This window comes from Phoenix dactylifera, chromosome 10 (genome assembly GCF_009389715.1).
Source record: "Phoenix dactylifera cultivar Barhee BC4 chromosome 10, palm_55x_up_171113_PBpolish2nd_filt_p, whole genome shotgun sequence".
NCBI lineage: Eukaryota > Viridiplantae > Streptophyta > Magnoliopsida > Arecales > Arecaceae > Phoenix > Phoenix dactylifera.
Genome location: NC_052401.1, coordinates 7,845,036 through 7,857,913, shown reverse-complemented (window position 1 = coordinate 7,857,913; position 12,878 = coordinate 7,845,036). Strand labels below are relative to the sequence as shown.

The following is a 12,878-nucleotide window of genomic DNA, read 5'->3' as shown; positions in this document are numbered from 1 at the left end:
TTAGAGAAAAACATCCTCTCGTGCTCGAACCTAATCATATATATATATATATATATATATATATATATATATATATATATATATATATATATATATATATATATATATATATATATATATATTATTCACTATTTTCCTTCCATTTGATGTATGATGTGTTAAGCCTTGATTGGTTTATCATGCAGTGGTACGTACCACATGGCTTGTTCCGAGGACCCCATTGGACTAGCCATTCAGAGTATGAGCCATTGAAACAAGGCGAGAGCATCATTTCCGAAGGCCGTATTAGGTGTGTGACAAAGTGGAGTTTTATTGTTTATCTTATGACAAAGTGTGAAAGGTGAATCTTAAAGGAGGCCTTTTACGCCAGGGATTATTGGATGAGTTGAATGACTAACCTGAATTGATGGAACCACTTTTCGGCTTAGAAGTATATCCTAACTTTGACATCCATTGGATCCTGTGGATCCATTCCTATGCTTTTCAAGACCATGAACTTATAAATTTATTAGAAAGTTGAAATCATATATCTATTCTACTATATAACGCCAACTCTGACATGTTCGAGATATATCCAACCATCCACATTTTCCCACCTATCTTTTCCCTTCGCATTTCCTCATCCCACTGCTCTCTATCTGGTTTTTTATCCATGCATTTTCCCTTTCTTTATTAAGTATTAACCACAAGAACAATGGCTTGAGTACTTCTTCTAATATTATTATTTATTTACATAAATTTTGTTTTTATTAAAATAAAATAATACATATAGTACACATGCAGTATTCTAGTGAATTATTAATATAAGTACCAATGCTATAAGCTTCGCGCTGTGTCTAAACCTATTTTGACGATTCGGTTGCGCAAAAGTAATCGAAACCCTATAATTTTGACATTGAGTGTATAAAAACTAATGCGCAAATTGATCATATACTGCAAGTTTAGATTTGGGTGCAGCTTACAATTCGATAATAATATATAAATTGCCATCGTGTAATTTATAACCCTCGTAACCATGGACAATCTAATGAGCTAACCTAGGGAATGTGGATGGTGATGGAACAAATCAAATGGTAAGATGGAAAACATAGGATGTTCACATTGCACAGATGATGCCTAGATGCTTGATAGTTCTTGGGAATAGGAGTGACTCAATCAACTTTGACTTGCAAACTGCCAATTAGCAAGAAAGAAGGGAGACGACAGGCAAAATTTGAATCATGAACGTGATCTCCAATTGGCAAAGTCCATGGAATCAAAATTCATGCAACATTCATGCAATAATTTGAAGTCACTATGTGCCACAAGGTCCTTGTGCTATTCTAGGCATTCCCTTTTCCCAGGCGATTCATTTAGTTTGCTGGCTTGTGATTCGTCAGACACTTGATTCGTGTCTATCTTTAGCAAAAAATTTAGGAAAAGGTATCACATAACACTTGTAGAAGGTAATTTTGGCATCACCTATTCCTCAGTGTATCATTTAGTATATGGTCATAGGATCAATGTTAATATGACTTTTCTTGAGTGTTGCCATAGGTCTTGAAATCGGGCTTATCCCGATGATTGTATCTCTCTGCTCGACAATCAAAGATTCTGAGTTTGGGCCATAAATGGTGTATCTCTAATTATTGAGATCTAAAGAGTTATAATGTAAAAGAATCCCAATCCTGAAAAAGGAATTAGATTCTAATAATGTCGTATTTTTAAGATTGGGTTTCAATTTGCTCAAGCTACTTAGTAGGGACGGCAATGCTTAATTTGTTTTGCCTATTTAACTTGATTCAATATATTGTAGATCGGGCTAGATTATTTATTTAATAAAATGATTCGATTTAGGTTTGGATTTTTGACCATCCTAATAAAAAGATTAGATTCGGGCTGATAAATTTTTGACCTTTTCTGTATCCGACTCGACTCGTCTCGATTGCCACACCTACTGGTTGGTCAACCACAAGGGTGTCAGATCATCAATGAGTATGGTAAATAGCTGGATCCCTTGTAAGAGTGAGGTCACGGAGAGGATCTTCTCCATTCTTGGTATAATTTTGGCCTCTCTCTGATGGTTTTTGTCATGTATCAGCCCCAAGTTTGTGTCCAGCTCTAATTGAGTTTTGTTCAGCTTTGTCGGTGAGATTCGGTTCCTTCCCCCCTCTTGGTTGGACTGTTGCTCTCTTTTGTAATTACTTTATTTTCTCGCAATTATAATTTTAGTTGGAATCTCTACCATTTTTTTTAAAAAAAACATTCGAAAAATCTGAAGCCATTAAGAATTAGATGGATTGGTGTTCAAATGCATCTTTTTAAGAAATATTGGGATTGAGCCAGAGTTATTTTGCTTTCTAGTATCAACTCTAGTACAAGTTACTCATTGAAAAGTTGTGCCTTACATGTAAGAGCCAGCCAACAATCTTGGCAAATATCCCAAGTATAGTCCTAAAAATTTGAGCTAATTTATCTTCTGTGCATGCAAATCAGGAACCCCACAGCATTGTTTAAGCATCCAAGACATTGTCTTCATTCAAATGACAATGCTGGGGCTCATCAATTCACATAAACTAGAAGGAGAAGAATATCCACCAAAGAGAAGAGCATATGTACCAACTCACCTAAAACCATTTAGTTCAGCATATCTAAGTAAATGGTTCATGGGATCACACACCTACTCATCAAAACTCCTATTTCTTAAATCATTAACATAACTACATTTGCTGAATGCCATTTGAGCATTAGATAGTCTTCAAGCCCTTAGATGAAGCTCTTACACGAGTAAAGGTAGCAATACTTAATCGTTTCACCTGTTTAACTTGATTCAATATATGACAGGCCAGGTTAGACTGCCTTTTTTTTTTTGGTTGAAAACGACATTTATATAGTTCTCACATGAGTACAGCCTGCCAAATCAAAAAAAAGAAGGTGATATAGAGGGTGAGGTATATCTCCGACCCTGGTCCAAATCACTCCATCCGAATGCTAAGCTACAAAAGAAGTGACTCAGTCTACTGCATTGTTCGTCTCCTGATAAACATGTGCTACCTGAAAAAAACTTGTCTCCCTGGCCAGGCCACGGATCTCGCGAAACAACGGGTGCCCGTCTCCTAATTATTAAAACAAATAGATTCAATCTGAATTTTTGACCTATTTAATAATTTTTATCTATGATCCATGCCTTATTCGATTGCTACCCCCATGTACAAGTTATATCTAAAGCAGGGAGGCACTCTTGATAAAACTTTTAAAAAAGAAAATAAATAATTATGTGCATTATTATATTTAGTTTATGATTGAGTACTAAACATTGTGAAAATATAACAAGGCTCAAATATCAAAGTGGGACTGCTTGTATGGGTATGTCAGTTCATGGGCCTCTCTACTGCACCCAATTTCAAGTCCCAAGCACTCTTCCAGCAATGTAGCCTGTGGAGGTTGCACTCAATAATTAATCTTGGTGGTCCTCCTTTTCTGTCATGATGCAGGAGGCCCAACAGCTGATATGTTCCTTTCAGCTTGGATCTTTATGTTTGTTGGTGAAAGCTTTCTGCAGGTAGACAGGGGGGCATGACCCTCCCATGTGCACATGACTTAGGCTCAAATGACATTCTCTGTTCATGTGACATGGCATCCATGCATGTGACCCAATTCCATATGCTTTTATTTCTGAGTACCATGACTGCCCAGGGGGGTGGTACCTTGTTATTGGGAGTCATGGACTATGGTTCAAAATATTCTAATTTCAGCACAGTTTCTGCCAGGTACTTGTAAAGTATAAACACTTCATTAATAATGTTAAGATTTAGATCTTGGGGTTTGCTTTTTATACTCACATCATCAACCTCTAAAATGGCTAAGCATGTGGAGAGGTACAAAGACTTCATTAATTTATTTTTTTAATTAAGAGAAGCACATTGAAATGCTACATTAGTATTATTATTTTAGGTTAATACAATAAGTTGGAGCATAACGAGGAGCTCTAGGTATTGCATCTCTTATGGCAAGACGACCTGCACCCAGAGAACATGCCATAAAAGTCTATTATTTATTGAGTAGATTTGATATTTATATAGGATCAAAAAAATTGGATAGTACCTTCTAAATAATCCTTTTTGGTGAAATTTTAAGTTATTACAAAATAGTATCAAAGCTGACTTGATTTATAGTCTATATAGACTATGAGACACTACAACACAGATTCATTTTGATTTATTATGATTGCTCATAATATTTATGATTGAATTTCATAGGATTTGAATGCTTGGTCTAATAAAGATACTAGAGCTTAAACAGAAGAAATATGTAAGGATTCGTACAAGCATGTGTTTAATTCCACATTGATTATATACCGGATAGATCTTCAATACTTATTTAGAATTAAGAAATTTAAATAATATTTTTAAGCTAGTGTTTTTGAATAGTTGTAACAAAAACAAATCATAAAGGGCTCGTTTGGTTCGCGGAAATCATTTTTCCTCCTAAAAATATAATTTCTCGAAAACAAATTCCTAGGAAGAGGATGCCTAGGAAAGTACTTTTGACATGTTTGGTTAACCATGAGAAAGTGACAAATTTCCAAAGTACTTATGTTTGGTTGATCATCCACTTTTCTGAAAAAGTTATGTATAATTTCTATTATGCTCTTAATAAAAATTAAGTCTTTAATATCTCTTTAATGCTTCTTTAATGTTGAAGGGCTTTTCGGAAAAAAATAAAAATAAAGTGATTTTCGCCTCCATGTTTCTCATGGAAAAGACTTTCCCATGAAATGTAGGAATCATATTCTCATGGGAATACAACTTTTTTATCTCTCTTCTTTGAAAACTCCGACCAAATAAGAGGCATTTTATTACTTTTTCGTTGACCACACTTTTCTCCTTCTTTTTCCGCGAACCAAACAAGCCCGTAGCATCACATTTATCATCAACACGGGAACATAAAAGCATAGAAAGTGGAACAGGCTGCATGACAATATTTTATTGCCGTACTACAATATTTTAAAACTGCACTAGACCGGTTATTTCTAATGGGATTGCTGGATCGACCATCCAGAGTACTTGATTAGAAATAAAATGATGGATAGATAAATATGATTACTAATATGCAAATAAAATATTTTATATAACATACATTTGAAATAAATTATAGCCAGTGAAAGATATAATAATGAAAAAGCTAAGGTTTAAGCTTTGGTGCATAAAAGTATAAGAAAAAGTTTTTCAATGACTTAACTCCTTTTTTTTCCATCAAATATAACAGAGATACTATCATTAGAATAAACTTAAACCTCTTAACCACGAAAAAGGATGCCGACTAGCAAAGCTAATATTCGCTGGCAGCTTTATAAGTATTCGAAATGAGAACTAAATCTTGTCAAGATAATTATTCAATCTGATGAGGCAAATGTTTGAGTGTGTCACTATCTAATTTTGGACAGTTTTCAAAGTATATTTTTCACTCTTTATGTGATAATCTCTCATTTGTAATAAAATCTTAAGGATTTGCATTATAACAAAAATGACTTTTGGTAGTATGTTGTTTGCCGCATTTGTTATTATATGTCTTTTTTTTTAGTAAATATTTTTTTATTAGTGGTACTTTATTGTAGATGCCACTATAAATTTATATTATATAGTATATAATTTGAAGTGCTGAAAAAATGAACTGTTATTATGGTTTTTAACTAATATGCCAATAAATAATATCATAATTATGGGATTTTAAAAAAATACTGCTAAATTTTAAATTATTAATTTTTATACATAGCTTAGATTTGGTTACACTGAGGCATATTTCTTATGGTTGGAACCCTTTATAGTAAAAATATTTACAGTAAGTTAGCATATCTTCTTAATATTTCTATACATAAATCAGTAGTTCGATTGAGCTTGTATTAAAATATTAAAAATCTAAAATTATTTAAGATAAAATATAATACAAGAATATTAATATCTTTTGAATGAAAAAGTATTATTATATTTTGTTATAGTATAAATAAAAGTAATCATGAATTAACTATTTTTAAAGAGTTTGAAAAAAAAATATTTATGAATATAGTGACATGCGAAAGCTAATTCTTAAATATTTTTGATAACAAAACTTTGAAAATATCATAAAGAATAAGTTCATTGTTGATTTTTATGGAAAAAAGGATTTTAAACAAATAATAGTTAAAATATGGAATATTAAAATGCACATCTATTTTTTTAATGACATGAATATATATTAATTAATTAAATAAACTATCCTTGTATAATAACAATATAAAATGTAGCTTGGTGTGTAAGAGCTTGCTATTCAAACGAGAGATTACTAGTTTAGGTCCTCCTTTGTTAGAATTATAGTTTATATAATTTATTTTTGATATTTTTTTATTGGGATTGAAACTTTCGGAGCACTTAGATATGCCACTAAAACAAAAATTTTATTATATTTTTTTAAAAAAATACCAATAACTAATTACAGGCACTATATATCTTAAAATGGTATATAAAAAATACAATAAAAATGTTGGTAAAAGTATTTGCAGTATTTTTTTTGCTGATAATGACACTTAAAAATACCCTTAATAACCATTTTTGTTGTAGTGTTATTTCTAATCTATTTAAAATTGCTTGTTTAACACGGTACAACTTCACACAATGACTGAAAAAAACTTAGTGAGTTATTGTTGTAGATAATTTTGCTAATGGATCTTTGCATGGATATAAATATCCAAGTACCAAGTATCTCTCATTGTCAAGGCCATAAGTAATAACTACAATAGATTAACTACAATAATGTTATAGCAAAGGTTATAGCGAGCATAAGATATGATAGATCTACGATATTAAGAATTAGATGACAACTTAAAAATAAGATTTTATATTTTTATAGCTATCGAAATTACATAAAGTGGAATCACATTATTATTTTTCAAGATTCAAGAATATATATACCTAGTTATAAAATAGTTTAGAAAATCAAATCATAATAATTATAATATCATTATTTCGTTGCCTGATACTACTTCATTCAATGTTACATTATCATGACAAATAGGTTTATATGCTAGCTGGTCCAAAATACTTTCATAATAACCCATGATAATTTTAAAATATCACTATTATCTTCATCATTGCTGTGCAAGCTTTTTGCCTAAACTGTTGGATCAACATGAGTATGTGTTTGTGGATCCAATCTTCTTTGATTAACAAATTCATCTCTCTTTAGTTCAATTCTCTCTCTCTCTCTCTCTCTCTCTTTCTCTCTCTTCACAGGGGATAGAAAAATATACACTAGCCAAATTCTACAGTAATGTTAAATCAGCCATCAAAGACTAAAACCATAGCCATCCATAGCGTCTAACATTTATATATCTAGCGGTGAAGAGAGATAATGTCCTACATAGCTTACCAGGTATGGATGGTCAAGAACGCCCGAGTTTTTGGCGAGATTAATCTGTCCCCACGGTCTGTGATGGAGCAGGCACGGACACAAGCAGCAGAGTTCCTTCATGCAGATTCGGACTATGGACCTTTGACAGTTCGGGACATCTGGGGCCTCCATCCTGCTTCGGCAGCTTCTCATGTACGTAGTATTTTTCACCTGGAAGCCTCCACCCCCGAGTTTCCTCAAGGTCAATTTTGATGACTCAGTTCATGATGGAGGCAGGGGGGAGGGGCCGGATTTATCATCAGGGATCCAGACTCCAGCACGGTGGCAGCATGGGGTTGTCAGATCTTCAACATCTCGGACTCAGGGGTAGAGCTGCAAGCGGCTTGGATGGGATTGCAGTATGCGCGACGTGTACTTCGGACGAGTTCCATCTTCTTGGAGAACGACTCGGCCACGGTGATCAGCTGGGTCCGAAAGGGCCCTCATAGTGATGGAGAAGTTCATCCTTTGCTCCGTGACATATGGTTGATGGTGAGAGAGGGGGTTATTTTTCGAGCTATGCATGTATATCGTGAGACTAACAGGGCAGCAGACTGGGTGGCGGCGTATGTTGCGAGCCACTTAAGAGGCACCTTATGAGTTGGTGAGGATGATTTGTCCGGTGCATTCCGGCACAGATTTTACTGGATGTATTCGTACCCGTATAGTATGAAACATCTACTTTAACACAAAAAATAAAAAAAAGAAAAAAAGAAAAGGAGAGAGAGAGAGAGATAATGTCCTTATTAAAACATGCATCTAACAAAAAGAAATCATGAGATTACACCGAACCTTAAAGCATTCAGGTCCCGACCAAATATCTCCTGGAAGATTTAATAGTTTTCCATGGTAAACAAGTCGATTTATGTGCTAAATTAGTACTAATTTCATCTTGTTACATTTTTATCCCCCAAAAAAGTTTGGTTACGACTCTAGCATCAAACATTAACCTTCTGCATGGGCGAGTTCCAGTAACTCGCAGAGCAGGTTAGGAAGAACCAAAACACCTCATGTCCTGTCCGTTGAATGCACAGACAAGCCTTCATTACACCTGCGGTACAGCATAAGAGAAGAACTCACCAGAACTGCCTACAAGAATAAACGGACAGGATGTATTTTAGTTCAAAACCAACGGCAGATATCCGCAAACGACACGCAGCAAAATGGACAACTTTACGATCTAAACACACGCATAACGTTTCTACGCGACTAGAGAATGGACCGTTACGTTTCTTAATCAAACGCATCCAATCCGTCCATATAAGGCGCCCAAACTCGTCCTAAGCTGTTCCCTCGGTGACGCCTAACATAGACGGATAGGAAGGGCTCGAATGTAGAATCGAGCGTCAGGGTTGTATCTCTCATTGAGCTTTCTATGCGTATGTACGATAATGCCGAAGCCCTATGACGCTCCCTCGCACGTGCCGCCTTATTTAATGCCACGTCAGTTCATTCCTTCTCCGTTTTCACAAACGCAGGGAGAGGGAGAGAGGGGGAGAGAGAGAGGCCGAAGCTCAGCATCGCTGGCGTTGCAAAAGACGTGAGCTTGGGGCTGCTGCGCGAGATCGATAGGGATGGGGGAGGTGAAATCCGGGTCCTTTTCTTCTGGGATTTCATTTTTAGAAGGTTTTATTGATGATTTTGTTGAATAGTTTTGATCTTGATGATGGCAGGAGGAGAAGAAGCCGGCGGAGGGGAAGAAGGAGGAGAAGCCGAAGGAGAAGGAGGAGAAGATGGGAGACGCGAAGGCGGAGGAGGGGAAGAAGGGCGGCGGCGGCGGAGGAGGAGGGGAGGGGGAGAAGGAGGGAGGCGGGGAGGAGGAGAAGAAGGGGGAGGCGGCGCCACCGCCTCCGCCGCCGGAGGAAATCGTGATGCGTGTCTACATGCACTGCGAGGGCTGCTCCCGGAAAGTGAAACGCTGCTTGCAAGGGTTCGAAGGTATAAAAACCTCTATTTTATATGTAAAATTCGCCTTTTGGGGTTTTGATTTGAGGGAAATCGAGATAAAAATGGATTTTTTTTTTTTTTTTGTTGGGTGTTTGGAAGGGGTGGAGGAGGTGAAGACGGACTGCCGGAACTACAAGGTGGTGGTGAAGGGGAAGAAGGCAGCGGAGGATCCGCTGAAGGTGGTGGAAAGAGTCCAGAAGAAGACGGGGCGGAAGGTGGAGCTTCTCACTCCCCTGCCGCCACCCAAGCCGGAGAAGGAGGAGGAGAAGAAGGAAGAGGAGAAGCCCAAACCCGAGGAAAAGAAGGAGGAGGTCATTTCAGTTGCTTCCTTCTCTTCTTGTTAATCTCTTGACTTAAAAGCTTGTTTTCTTCTTAATAGTTTCTCTAAGCTTTATTTGCTTCCCCTCTCCAGCCACCAGTGATAGCGGTGGTGCTCAAGGTCCACATGCATTGCGAGGCCTGCTCCCAAGAGATTAAGAAAAGTATCCTAAAGATGAAAGGTTATCCTCTCCTTTTCCCCTTTTCCCCTTTTTAGAAATGCTCCCTTCTTCTTTCTCAAGCACCGATGCAGAAAAAAAAGTACCCTTTTTTTGAGCAGAATGTAAGCTGCGTTTTTAATGTGGTACTCCGTGGATTATCCCTGTTCTTTCCAATCCATCCACCACTTATTCTATGATTGAAGTTTTTAAGAAAAGTTTCCACTTTTTTAATGGATTTGGACTTCAGAATCCAGATAGATTTCTGTGATCCTCTCGGCTCCAACTGCTTCAGGCTCCACCTACCCTGTTTATGTGCTTAATTATTCTTATTAAAATAGATTTCTTTGTTCCTTTCTGTTCCAACCGATTCAACTGTCATCTACCTTTAAGATTTCGATCAATCGCTTCATTTTTTGTCTATAGATTTGCGGCGTTGATCTAAAGATTGGATTTTTATGGGGAAATGGAGCAGGGGTCCAGGCGGCGGAGCCGGATCTGAAGGTCTCGCAGGTGACGGTGACCGGAGTGCTCGACCCAGTCAAGCTGGTGGAGTACGTCTACAAGCGGACGGGGAAGCACGCGGTGGTGGTGAAGCAGGAGCCGGTGGAGAAGAAGCTGGACGAGGAGAAGAAGGCCGCCGACGGTAAGGACGGCAGCAAGGACGAGAAGAAGGCCGACGCCGGGGGCGAGAAGGCCGAGGGGGAGAAGAAGGACGAGAGGGAGGGAGGCGGAGAGGAGAAGGAGAAGGAGGGAGGCGGCGGAGCGGCGGAACACGCGGCCGCCGGTGGCGCCGCCAAGGTGGTGGATTTGATGAAGAACGAGTTCTGTTACTACTATCCGAGATACGGCGTGGGATACGCGTATCCCCCTCAGATCTTTAGCGACGAGAACCCTAACGCCTGTACTGTGATGTAAAAATCGAGAAAGTGGGGGACTGGGGTGAGAGAAAAAAAATTATTTCTTTGCGGTATCCACCTTGGCCAAACATATAATTAGAAATAAGTATCTCTTTTCGGTGGAGGGTTTTAACCTTTTTTTTTCTCTCTTTTTGCCATTTCTCCCTCCTTGTGCATGTATTCTGCTTTTTTACTTTTTTTTGGTTGAACCTTTTCATCTTCCTCCTCGTGTTTTATGTGTAAAATATGTTTGGGGAATTGTAGAATTTTGGATGTATCCTTTCTTCTCAGCGGTATGTAATATATGTTTTAATTTTTCCTGATTGCCCTTTCGTTATCTAAATATTTAATTTAAGTCTATTAGGGACTGTTTTTAAGTTTAGATGGGATGTATGCATGGAAGCATCAAAGGTTTAGCGGGGACTAGCTTTTATTATGTTTGTTCTGTCTCCATCTCTAGAGCTTTTTATGGATTCAATCAGATATATATTGATTTTTTTTTTTTTTGCATGCTTTTTAGAACGAGGCACTTTAGTACGTCCTTACCAAGCTTAGGGCGCTTACTTCAATAGTACGTCTCGACCTCCGAGCTCGAGGCACTCTACCGAGCACACCTCGAAATTTGGGAAGTCGAGCTAATCTCAGCATTCGTCTAGCTGATCTTGCCAAACGCATGATGCGATTCCTCAATGGGCTCGGCATCATCAACAACCACACCCATATGTGTGCCTACGCTTTCCTACATGTTCGTACATTACAACGCCATCGCGCTACGCTTCGATAGCTAGCCATTGACAGTCGAAAGACGATATCATGACTACTTCGGCCATATCTTATTGTGATTGTCAACACTTTACCGTTATCGAGAACGGACAGTACCACACGCCACCAACCAGTCTTAGCTACGCGTTATTCAGCTCAGAGCCACGCCCCTTCATGATGAAGGCGGACAATGCCTCTGTCATCTGGACCTCTCCACTGGGACTATAAATAGCCCGATCAGATAACTTCTAAGGGATTTTTTTGGCTGGTTCAAATTTACCCTACTCTAATTTGATCATCGGAGGGTCCTCATCGGAAACACCGGTGAGACTTTGTGCAGGTTCGCTATCACTGTCGTGCAGGAGGTGACCTCCATTTTTTTCATTCAACCACCGGTGGCTTCTTCAACTCCTCCGGTATGGTCATTCCTTGGGCAAATTTGAACCACAGCACAAGGCAATTCTTCTTCTCCATCTAAGCTTGGTTAAGTTTCGGATGGAGTCTGTAATATTTTCTTTTTATATAGGCAATAGGCTTTATGAATTGCTAGGTAATTAATTTTAACTGTTAGGTTTTTAACTTCTACTACATGCATTGGTAGCATGTGTTGGACGCTCGTTGTATCGAAATGCCTTTGGATCTCCTTTGCTGCAACCTTCACCAATAGTATTGGTTTGTGCCCTCTGGCAGGTTGGTTGTGATCCATCATTACTAGCTACTATTCCTAGTAGCAGTATACCTGCAAGAAGCTTCTTTAATGCATTATGATCCTCATGATAACAGTTTAGGCTGTCATCACTTCATACGAGTCATCAGAATTAGTAAGTAAGGGCGTGAAAGTTTTGCTAGGCAGAAAAGTACGGGTGAGCTCTGATATTATATTAAGATTCTATAAAAATTCAGAGATTTAGATGAATGAATCTACAAATATATGGATACTAAAAAAATTTTAATCTATCTTTTATAAGGTTATTATTCCTCGACAAGTGACGTTGATCTTGAAATATGCTCATCTTTTCCTTGCCTTCAATGCACCCTGGTGCTGTAAACATGGTTATCTTGGATTTATGGATGTTGGGTTGTATTTGACAAGAGCATTAAATTCCTTTTGGATAGGAAAGGTGGCGGTCATTCTATCACTGACCAATATATATATATATATATATATATATATATATATATATATATATTGAAGCATTTCTTTTGTGACCGTGAGGATATCTTTGGATGGCGATCTGTTTTCGAGCATTTCCTTTCAAACATACTTCTCGATACGACGAAACCGTACGTGGGGAGATTTTTTTTTTTTTTTTTTTTTTTTTGAGAAAACGGCAATTCATATAGCTCTAAATAACGTAGAGGGAATATCTCCTGACGAAGTCCAGATGAC

The 12,878-nt window shown here is 37.6% G+C and overlaps 1 protein-coding gene across 2 annotated transcripts; it reads left to right on the top strand.

The window, feature by feature from the left end:
• Window positions 1–8,710: 8,710 nt before the first annotated feature.
• LOC103713732 (heavy metal-associated isoprenylated plant protein 7-like) lies at window positions 8,711–11,051 on the top strand. 2 transcript variants are annotated; one of them, XM_039130954.1, is made up of 5 exons: window positions 8,711–8,987; window positions 9,078–9,342; window positions 9,451–9,662; window positions 9,764–9,851; window positions 10,303–11,051. In XM_039130954.1, exons 1-5 carry the CDS (start codon window positions 8,979–8,981, stop codon window positions 10,743–10,745), a joined length of 1,017 nt encoding a protein of 338 aa, XP_038986882.1. In that variant the 5' UTR covers window positions 8,711–8,978; the 3' UTR covers window positions 10,746–11,051. The 2 variants fall into 2 exon arrangements, with proteins under 2 accessions (XP_038986882.1, XP_038986883.1); XM_039130955.1 differs by having other exon boundaries at window positions 8,856–8,987; window positions 9,057–9,342; window positions 10,303–10,775.
• The last annotated feature ends 1,827 nt before the right edge of the window (window positions 11,052–12,878 follow it).